The sequence below is a fragment of the Aricia agestis genome, chromosome 8 (genome assembly GCF_905147365.1).
Source record: "Aricia agestis chromosome 8, ilAriAges1.1, whole genome shotgun sequence".
Lineage (NCBI taxonomy): Eukaryota > Metazoa > Arthropoda > Insecta > Lepidoptera > Lycaenidae > Aricia > Aricia agestis.
The window spans coordinates 3,861,251-3,872,811 of NC_056413.1; the positions used below are offsets into that span (position 1 = coordinate 3,861,251).

Here is an 11,561-nt window from a genome sequence, read left to right on the forward strand (position 1 = left end):
TTAATTAAATAGCAACATTAGTAATTGTAAAAACTTTTGAAGATTACGTTATGATTATTTTTATTATATTATAAGGCACAAAAAAGTCATTATATTTTTATTGTTTTATGTCTTATACCTGTCTAATGTCTATAGATACTTATAAAAGAACGAACGGTTTCCTTACCTTGTAATAAACAAATTACATAACCTGGACGCGTACCTTGTTGTGTTTACTAAAATCAACGATCAAAATCATAGAACGTAGTGCTAGCAGGGTTGTTACCAGTTGGTTTTGGTAAGTTCTTCTCTAATTTCAAGTGAATACCGCCAAAATACTCACTTAAAATCTAACAACCCTGCTAGCACTAAGTACAATACAATATATTTTAATAAAAAAACGACGATATAATTCTACAGAATTATATCGTCGTTTTTTTATTAAAATATATTGTATTATACTTTGTAGGTAATAAATAGACGATATAGAGTAGTAAATAGATTAGACGACCTCTGTGGCTCAGTTGGTGGGCTGTTGGCAGCTCAAGCCGGGGGTCGCGGGTTCGAATCCCACCGACGGAACAAAAAGTTTTCAAAGTTCCTGGGTCATGGATGTGTATTAAATATGTGTATTATATAATAAATATCTTAAATATAATATGTAAAGTATAAAAGTATTAAATATATTTCCGTTGTCTGGTACCTACCCCTAACACAAGTCCGTCAGGTACTTAGCGCGGGGCCAGACTGACGTGGTGTGAAGCGTCCATAGATATTATTATTATAAAAAAAAATTAAACAAATTCAAGAATATTTTAATTCATCTTTAATGCCTTGAAATAAAATTAATGTTCATAAAACTGGTTTAGAAAAAATATAAAGTAAATGAAATTTAAAGATATAAAATAAAAAAATGTATGCAGTTGAAAATTATGGCAACGTACGTCCGTCCGTACGTATCATTTAATTTTATCTATAATGCTATTATTATATAATATTATAATCTAAATTGAAATGTTTTTACTTTTTCTATTGCGAAAACAATGTAATTGTGTATCTTCTTGCTATGTGGGAGTTGCTTTCTTACGTGGGAGAGCCATGCTTCGGCATGAATGGGCCGGCTCGACCGGAGAAACCACGGAGAGACCACGTTCTCACAGAAAACCGGCGTGAAACAGCGCTTGCGCTGTGTTTCGCCGAGTGAGTGAGTTTACCGGAGGCCCAATCCCCTACCCTATTCCCTTCCCTATCCTCCCCTATTACCCTATTCCCTCTTAAAAGGCCGGCAACGCACCTGCAGCTCTTCTGATGCTGCGAGTGTCCATGGGCGACGGAAGTTGCTTTCCATTAGGTGACCCATTTGCTCGTTTGCCCCCTTATTTTCATAAAAAAAAGTATTTATTCATATTGTTACTTTATTAGCGTTTTGTTTTGCGGTGAAATAAAATAAAAAAATTCCGATGAAGTGACAACCCTATCAAATAGTTAAGTAATGTAAATAATGGTATTTACCTTCGATCAAGTCAATAGATAAAGACATCAAATGTAACAGCCCGGCCCCGTGTTTGTCCACATGGCATCGAAATACCGTACTAGCTGTTACCATTATTAAAAGTAGTAAATAAATCACGTTTGTTGTATGGGCCCTTAAATATTTAATTTATTTTGTTTTTAGTATTTGTTGGTATAGCGGCAACAGATATACACAATCTGTGAAAATTTCAGAAGTCTAGCTACGGCGGCTCTTGAGATACAGTCTGGAGACAGACAGACGGACTCACGGACAGAAATCGAAGTTTAGTAATTGGGTCACGTTTTTACCCTTTGGGTACGGAACCCTAAAAAATATCATGTGCCAAGGAGTACTCTTAGTTATGTAGATTTTTAAATAATATTTTTGCGGCATCGAAATATCGATGCCGCAAAAATATTATTTAAAAATTTGAAAAACTAACTAACTTTACAATCTGGTAAATAATAAGAATATTTTTTTTCTCTTTATTTAAAGTTTTAAGTTAGTATTTTTTCTATTTCGTTTTTTTTCCTTCTTCTATTTGCGCCCTGAATCGTCGTACTGGATCAGCACAAGAACATAGGTGAAAACAGCTGCAGCCATCTGAAAAAAAATTTTTTTTCTAATAAAATCTACGACCAGTCTGCCTAGCATACGCCAACGAGGTATCTCACTCTCGAGATAATTAAAAACTACTCGTCTCATAATGTCAAAATCTCGACATTATCTCGACAAAACTCTATAAAAATCTGTTATTTCGATGATAGATCTACGCGAGAAAAAATGTTTGTCATGGTAGGATCAATAGAGATGAAGAGACGTCAAACATCGAGAAAACGTGTAGAGTGAGATATCTTTGGCGTATGCTAGGCAGGCAGCTCACCGAACTCGTAGGGCTATTAACCTATGCTACTCGTCTCTCTATTCGAACACAAGCTATATCATTTCCACATTTTTTATAATGGGCCGCATAGTAATAATAATTGAAGACGTGAGTGGAAGAATCGAACAAGTAACATTTCGTAACATACGGACAATAACTCATTTTTTCTCTAATTATTTTAATAAAACTTGTGACTTGTCTACTTCATAACCAAGCTAATATATCTGGCTTCACATACATAATCCATACTTTTACTATTTCAAATATTTTTTCCGGCCCTAAAGCCTCCATTAAAACAAAAAAACGGGAAGTTTTTTCATGTTACTTACCCTATTCATCCACTCACGTCTTGAATTAATTTTAACAAAAATTTACACAAACCTGTAACACGAGTGTTCTACTCAATGAGTAGAATCCCACTCCACTCAACGCAACATAATCTTGAGTCAACTGCTTCTGTAGTCTTTGAATCTGAAATCAGTAATAGGTATTAGGCATTATTACGCATCATACGGAATAAGTCGTTTAACATCGGAATTGACTTTTTTTCTGAGTGGTACAAGTTGGAACCGAGCGACACATGACAACTGCAGAGAAATACATAGAAACCAGTAGTGACGCGACAACACGTCGTCTGCAGTTGTCGCATGTTGCTCGGTTCCAACTTGTACCCTAAAAATATCTTTAGCGACGTTGTTGTTGTAAAGAAAAATAATCTTCTCTCTCTTCCTACCGTGCGGCAAAAATATATCGCTTTAGCTGATTTGTTGTCACTTCTGCCGGCACTCGTAGAGTGCAATTACCGGTATCAATACTAATATTATAAAATATGTGAAAGTGTGTCTTTTTGTCTGTTACCTCTTCAAGTCCAAACCGCTGATTAATTTTGCTGTTTGGTATGGAGATACTTTGAGTCCCGGCAAAGGACATTGAATACTTTTTATTCCGGAAAGATGTATGGTTCCCGCACGATAAACGAATTTTGGTGCAACGGGATTGCGGGCATCATTTAGTTATTTTAATAAATCTAAAAGCCCAACTTCATACCTCGACATTATAAAACTGTGGTGTACATTGGTATAGGTGAGACAGGGCCAGGGTCGATGACCTGTTGACATTAGCAGCCGCCAGCACCGAGCAACCCGTGCGGAAACAGAACCAGAAGAACGATATAAAGTAGTAAGCTTGCTGAAAGAACGACTCCGATAAGCCACGCCTGAAATGAGAAATACAGATGAACTATTTCATAAAAATGTAGCGTAAAAATGTTTAGTTAGTGGCATGACAAAACGTCAGAAGATGAATGAAGAGCTGTCAATCGGCGCGGTGAAAATGCACGCCTGCTTGCTATTTCGTTTAAACTGCTACCAGCACTCAAAGTACAACCAATTGTTTTTATATAAATTTAGACCACATTTTAGATGTCAAATGCTTAGCGTCGAAACGACAGTCATGTACTTTAAGCAGTGGACGCGATAGGCTGATACTGACATGTAGAATGGCCAATAGCACATTATAGGCATAATATACTGTGGCCTAGAATTTGTATAAAAATATACCATCATAGGCAAGCTCCAGCTTACGTGAATCCCAAGAAAAGCTGTAGGCAGATGAAGTACAGATTGAAGAAGTTGGAGGCGAGGATGAGCGGTCCGAGCTCAGTGTCCACCCGCCGCACCAGCTTCGCCTGGTTCACGAATTCCTCTCTGATCCTCCTCCATGTCAGCACTTTGATGTTCTCGATGTTCTTATAAAAATTGTAAACTTGGTTAGAGCAATATATTTTCCATTTAATCTTCTTCGACCTTAGGGACTTAGGGCCGCAGACTCGATCACACAAAATGTGTGCCGTATGCGATCTCCCTTATCCACATCCAATTCCAATATATAGGGGGTTTCGGGGGCGATAAATCGATCTAGCTAGGAATTATTTTCTTTTTATTCGTATTTTATCGATATAAAAATATGACTCTTCCTGACATCTATTGGCGAATAATAATACTATTTTGTTGGCAACTAATTGTTTTAACGACCAGTAGATGGCGTTTTTAAGTAACACGAAGTCAATGAGTGTTTGCTATACCGAGCAAAGCTCGGTCATCCAGGTACTAAAACTAATATAAACGTTTTCTTAATAAAATAACGATCTCATTTTGTTCTCCTTATCAAGCACAATAATTCCAAGCATTACCTTACACCAATACTCATCCATATAGACCATCCCTGACACGATGGCGACGCACTGGTTCAGTCTCTTATACCTGGACGACAGGCCCATGCTCATCAACACTATTATCAGATCCTGGACATTCCAGATCAGAGTTGCCAAATTACTCATGAAGAATAACGGTAAAGCCATCCAATCTCTGTATTCATCTAAAACAAATGGAAGAATATTTACACAGAAGAACATCTCGTCTCGTACATTACAAAATGGCCCGGGGGCCAGGTAAATTTTTTGGTCAATGACTTCCTCCCTGGCGAAACTTTGTACAATGCATAAGAGACTTATATTATTGTTGAGGACAGCGGCCTCGCACCCGATAAACACATAGTGAGTGAATACAAACTCGATAATCGTGAAATATGAAAATAAACTCAGTGCAAAATAAGTTTTTTTTTAAATAGACTTTAGAAGTGAACTGTGATAAATCTGTGGCTCCCTAAGAGGTATGTTATTTTAATAAAATAGAACGTTAACTAATAAGTTTCAGAAAATTAGTGTCTGAAAAATAAATAGTTCGGAAAATATTAGGAAAAATGTGTTAAAAACTATGTAAATTGTATTAACTTTTATCTTTGCCTAGCTATAATTACGTTAAGTGTGGGTCTTAATATTTAGAATAAGTTGATTATTGTGGAACGATAAATAAAGAATTTCCCGAAATGCGTTTCAATTACCTTGGCTCATGGCAAAATAGGGAAAATAGGGAAAATAGCCGCTTCCGATAGTGAAAATAAGACTGAAGAGGCTCTCTCTACGGCATTGCCGCGGGCGGGTACCCCGGAGGGGGCTTCTATACGGCATTGCCGCGGTCGGGTACCTCAGAGGGGCTTTCTATATGGCATTGCCTTGAGCCAGGTAACCGAGATGCGTTTCGGGGCCAATGTTCTCCTCGACTACTCGTGTATTATTTACGCCCCCGCTCAGCAAGATATACCGGTGTAGCCTTGGAATCTTCGTGTCCGATCCGAGCCAGCGGCGAAACCTATGGGCGAATACAGTCCCAAACAATTATGAATACTAGCGACCGTCAGCTGCGACTCCGTGGGTGGGGTGGGCAGTGGCAGCCTCCCACCCATGGAGAAAAAAAAATTCAGTCATTTCCTCTCATTTGAAAACTTATCAGAGTATAGTTTATGTAGTATTTTAAAAGAAAAATATAGTCAGCTGACCATAACACAATGGATTATACGTCAGCTGGCTCCTTGAACATGAAAAAAATATTATATTTTCAATGATTTCCTCTCAGCTAAAAATTTACCTGGTGATCGTTTATATGCTACTATGAATGAAAATTAATGTCAGCTTGCTGTATCTCAGTGGAAAGTTTGTCAGCTGGTACCTTGAAAGGTGTAAGGCAACAGCATCTATACCTACTAAAACTTATCAGCTGACGACTTTTCCACTGACTTACAGCCAGCAGATTTTTTTAATTGTTTACTAAAGTATTTTAACAATACTCTGACAAATTTTCAAATGAGAGGAAATGACTGAAAAAACCTTTCTTTCTTCATCTTTGGGAGGCTGCCACTGCCCACCCCACCAACGGAGTCGCAGCTGACGGTCGCTAGTATTCATAGTATTAAGTCCCTTATTCATTTTACGAAATTTCGGTTGGGAGGAACTTGGTCATGAAAATCTGTCACTGGTACCAGATCTAAAAGAATTGAAAAAAATGAAAATTTTGCTACATGACTAGCAATAGCATGTGGTTGATGTATTTGTTTTAAAAGGTGGTAAATTTCTTAGAAATTTGTAGACTAAATTTAAGAAAGAAAGCCTAAATAAACTAATATTCACTTAAGGCCATCCCCCGAGCAAATGACTTTGACCATACATTTACTGCGTTGCACCGAGATTGCACCAAAATCCTATTTTTTTTTACCTAATAAAAAACTAACGGGGAATATTATGTAGTTACAGAAATTGTCGATTTACTGACATGTGTTTCAAATAAAAGTAATTTGTAAATACTAGGAAGATACTGTAAGTATGCTTGAATTTTAATAAATTGGTATTAATTTGGAAGCTGATATTATGAGTTAAACAAAAATAGGAAATTAATAACGGGAAAAGAATGTTCATATACTGAAGATTATTGCTGTTTTTTGTTATTATAATTTTGTAGCTTTCAAATTCACCTTTTTCTAGAGCCTTATAGGCTCTTAAAAACGGTAAATTACGGTATCTCCGTAGAAGGAGCATCTTAAGAGGGCGACTAACCAAAAAAATCAAACATCGTCCTTCTTCTTCTTCTTCACACTCACGTCCGTCTTTCAAATGCCAGATGAAAAAGGACGACGCGGATTCATCGCCAAATTAGTTTTTTCTCAATAACTTGATAAATATACAACATTTTAAAAATCCGCTAGGTCGATCTCTCAAAGATAGAATTTTATACAACGTGTTAAAATATTAACTTAGTTCAATGCACGGTTATAGCAATAAATAAAAAATTCGTGAAAATTATATGCATCTTTGTGATTTTTTCCTATAGAGAAAATTTTAAGATATCGTGTTTTTGCTCAGATTGAATTCTCGGAAATATAATGTAGTATCTAATTTTAGGAAATGAAACAATTCGTCGGGTCTTATTTTCAAGTATAAAAATGAATTATAAAATCTACACTTTAGGGTTAGTCGCCCCCTTAACGAAAAAGATTTTTGACAATTCAAAATTGGAATTGTACAATAACATTCATATATGAAATTGATTTTTAAATGTATTACAAAAAAGTTATCTTACGTTCCAAGAGCAAAAATCCATGAGAACGAAGAACATACGTCCTCAGACACTTCTCCAACGGACAATCTAATTCCGATGATGCGATGATGCTCAAAATATGCTCAACTGTAATATTAAATAAAAGACAAAAATTAGTAACGTTTTCAATAGACATACCAACTAACTGTCGCACTCACCGCCGTACTCAGAGACATATTTTAATTATGATTAACCTTCAATTTAATGAAGAGTTTGACAGATAATGTATGGGGCTTATGTCAAAGTTTTGAATTAATTACATTTAGGTAATTATTGTTCTACTCTGAGTGCGGCAGTTAGAGACGAATATAAACTTTTTAATAACTTAATTACTTAATTAAATGAAGAATTTGAGAGATAATGTAAGAGGCTTATGTCAAAACATTCATTTAATTACTAATCGAAATTCGTCTCTGACTGCGGCAGTAACAATCTACTACACTTATGATTAAAATTAATCTAACATGTCACACAAAACTTTGACAACTACTGTTTTTCTTGCCATCCACCCTCATAAATAAACTGCAGCATACTGTGGAAAGGTCAGTGTTTTGACGTTAGTCAATCACTAGCGCGAATAAAATGGATAAACTTTAGAAACCAGACATTGAGTGGCAAGAAAATTTCTAAAGATTTAAGGTTTTTTTTTTTTAATGAAATAAGGGGGCAAACGAGCAAACGGGTCACCTGATGGAAAGCAACTTCCGTCGCCCATGGACACTCGCAGCATCATAAGAGCTGCAGGTGCGTTGCCGGCCTTTTGAGATGGAATAGGGTAATAGGGGAGGGTAGGGAAGGGAAGGGAATAAGGGAGGGTAGGGAAGGGATTAGGGTAGGGGATTGGGCCTCCGGTAAACTCACTCACTCGGCGAAACACAGCGCAAGCGCTGTTTCACGCCGGTTTTCTGTGAGAACGTAGTATTTATCCGGCCGAGCTGGCCCATTCGTGCCGAAGCATGGCTCTCCCACGTATAAGGTAGGTTTTAAGTCAATTTATGAGAGGGAATCTATGTAAATAAAAATGAATGTTCGTGGAATTTTATATTAAGAAGGAAGTGATACATAGTTCACCAGGTTGGCTAGTAATTAATATAAATGCTTAATAATAATAATAATACAATTATTAATTTTCCATTACAAACACTAAGTTATATATTATTTACTTACATATCGAACAGATCAAAAACGTTCCAGTAACAATATACATTTTTTTAGACATACTGTAGTCCGTCGGTAAACATTTGACGTTCAATCCTCCTTCTATGGAATACCAATATTTGGCCAGATCTTTCCACGATGAAGCTAGCCTCCAGCAGAGCAGCAGACCTATCATGCTGCCGGTGTAAAACATTGTCCCTGCCAACCGAGCTGTAATGCTACCTATGGATCAAACATACTTTATTTCGCAATGGTATACACTGTTATTTTGTACTAAACATTATAATAAAATAACTGGGACATAATAAACATCCTTCGGGTTCATATTTTGAATGTGAGATTTAAAATTAGAAAAGGCAGTCCTACACTGGTCTGGCTGCAAGTCTGTCACCACAATGTGAATCTTCTTTTGTAATAAGTTCAGTGTTTAATGGCTCATTTAAAAATGCAAATGCAAAAATGCATCGCATTACATAAGCTCGTCACATCACAATGTTAAGTAACCCTAAACTCTAAAGGATATATTACACAGTGCGAGCTAAAGAGACACTAGGCAGCTACTGTGCCTGTGTAGTACTCGCAGAAGAGTAGCTCTGCTCGCTTCCCTGGGTCACACTATGCACGCTGCTGACGTCGCAGTAGACAGGTACTGTGCACTGGCCTAGTCGAGTTATATGTTCACACCACGTCAGTCTGGCCCCGTGCTGAGTACCTGAAGGACTTGTGTTACAGGTACCAGACAACGGAAATATATTTAATACTTTTATACTATACATTTTTAAGATTTTTATTATAAGATATCGTAAATTCATATTCTTACAGATCGATCTTTGAAATTCATAATCTGAAAAAATCAGAATGTGTGTGGATCGTACTGATATTGTATGGTATTCCGGTCTTTCTGAATTAATAATAGTGTCACGGACATATAGTGCCATCTAGCGTCAAACCAGCGAAACTTATCGAGGGAACACCGACAACATAAATCCCCTACTCAATACTAGATGGCATGAGGTGCGCAAGTACATACTTGAACCTTCTAGAAAAGTCCAACATTTTGTTTACGTGTTTACCGGTTTTGTTGTTTACGTGTTTTGTTGTTTACTTTTATTGTGGTACATGCTCGAGCCGTCTAGAAAGTTCCCACAGTTGTTTACTTGTTTACGTGTATCGGGAACTTTCTGGAATTCGTCTCGCCATATAAAAAGCCACAGGTAGATGGCCCGTTCAGTCAGTTCGATCTGAGCGATCATCAAGGCGATTTCACAGTGACAACAAGTGATCAATAGTTAGTGAGCCAGTGAAACCTGCGACTTGACTACGACCTAGGACAGTGATAGTGCTTAGTGATTGGACCTAGTGGTTAGCGTTTGGACTTAGTGCTAAGTGTTGCGACCTAGTGTTTAGTGCAGTGTTAATAAAGTCTTCAAGAGAGTCATCAGGTCTTTCTCTCCAAATCCTCGAACCCTAGCACGTAACAATATGAATTACCGATTATGAAATTCCGGCTGTGTGAGGCCGGCCTAACATATTTAATACACATCTAGACCCAGGAACATTGAAAACTTTTTTGTTCCGTCGGCGGGATTCGAACCCGCGACCCCCGGCTTGAGCTGCCACACACTCAACCAATTGAGACACAGGGGTCGTCAAAAATTAACAAAATTTTTTTTAAAGAAATACTTAAGAATTCTTACGCGTTCCTGCCAGGGTGATTGCCCAACCAGCAAGCGCTTTGATAACTTTCCATACCGCTTCAATCTCTATTACCAAATACATAAGAACCAAAATACCACCCCACATCTTCCAGATGATCTTCTCTCCGCCCGCAATACCAAGCCATCGAAGGTAATGATAGATATTTGTCATTGTAGTAAGGAATTCCTGAAATAATACTATTTAGACTTGTTCCTACATCAATTCTGCCTTTTTATTGTCCCCCATTGTTACTATACTATTAGACAAAGGAGCATAATCTTATATCTTTAAACGAGCAATTCTTGTATATATCGACGTATCCTACGAATAAGGGCGCTGTTGCAAAAACCCTACTTTACAGGAGAAGGTTTTTTGTGTTTATTTCAAAATATTGTTAGACAACTTTTAGAAATTAATTTTGAAATTATCGCATAACTACGTAGCGGTTGCTATGAAATTTTGAATGAGCCGTTTAATTTGATATTTCGGGTACATTTGTCCCTTATTTCTTTTTTCGGCGGAGTAAAATAAGTATCATCAGACACAAGTAACGTTATGCCTTTTTTGTGTGGATTCAATGGGGTCTTAAGAGCATTTGTGTCTTTTTAGTGATCATTATCAAAGAATTTCCTTTTTAAAACCACATTGAAAAATCGGCCAAGTGCGAGTTGTACTCGCGCACGAAGGGTTCCGTACCATTATACAGTAAAAATAGCTATAATTATCACTTACGTCATTGAATTCTTTATTATTACCACATTTTTCTTTGCTGTTATTATGAATTACTTTAGACTCGTCATTTTCTTTCATTTTGGCCACATTTATTTCTCTCCAAGCGTAGCACTAGTTTGAAATGTTAGCTTTGTTGTAAACATCCGTTTCTAACGTAATTGCTATAAGTAAAAGCGCAAATGACTTTTACGATTTTAGAGTTCCGTATAGTTATACAATATACAAAGTATACGAATCGGAAACTACCGCACTCAGAAACGTATATTATCTGTAATGAAATAAAATGTTTTACAGCTGATAAATGTATGTCAAAATCTTCAATTAAGGTGACGCCGCGTTAAAGAAAAAAATCCGTTTGGATTTGTTTCAGATCACTTGACCCATCCATATGAAGCATGTTTGCTATTAATTGTAGTTTGCTGTTTGCTATTGGTTGCCAAGCATCATTATGGTCCATCCATATGCTTGGCAAATAAAAGCTTGAATAAAAAAACGACATCGAAACCGAACAGTGGCAAACATAAACAAGCACACAAAGACGCACCTTCATGTTGGTGTTTGCTATAATTGTTTGCTAAGCGTGTATAAAAGCTTAAAGTAAAAAACCATG

General features: G+C 36.9%; 1 protein-coding gene across 1 annotated transcript; it reads right to left on the reverse strand.

The window, feature by feature from the left end:
* Nucleotides 1-2,016: 2,016 nt before the first annotated feature.
* LOC121729230 (gustatory receptor for sugar taste 64f-like) lies at nucleotides 2,017-10,390 on the reverse strand. The gene is made up of 8 exons (XM_042117677.1): nucleotides 10,219-10,390; nucleotides 8,531-8,743; nucleotides 7,346-7,450; nucleotides 4,567-4,751; nucleotides 3,959-4,122; nucleotides 3,423-3,591; nucleotides 2,757-2,846; nucleotides 2,017-2,095 (listed from the first exon to the last, which is right to left on the reverse strand). The coding sequence occupies exons 1-8, from the start codon at nucleotides 10,388-10,390 to the stop codon at nucleotides 2,030-2,032; spliced, it is 1,164 nt and encodes a 387-aa protein (XP_041973611.1). The 3' UTR covers nucleotides 2,017-2,029.
* Nucleotides 10,391-11,561: the final 1,171 nt, after the last annotated feature.

Excerpts from the sequence above, each read along its gene's own strand:
- LOC121729230 (XM_042117677.1), bottom strand. The coding sequence starts at position 10,390 with ATGACAAATATCTATCATTACCTTCGATGGCTTGGTATTGCGGGCGGA. Across the intron at positions 8,744-10,218 it reads AATCACCCTGGCAGGAACGC|GTAGCATTACAGCTCGGTTG; the intron begins GTAAGAATTCTT and ends TTTGATCCATAG. Across the intron at positions 4,752-7,345 it reads TGGATTTTTGCTCTTGGAAC|ATGAATACAGAGATTGGATG; the intron begins GTAAGATAACTT and ends CATTTGTTTTAG.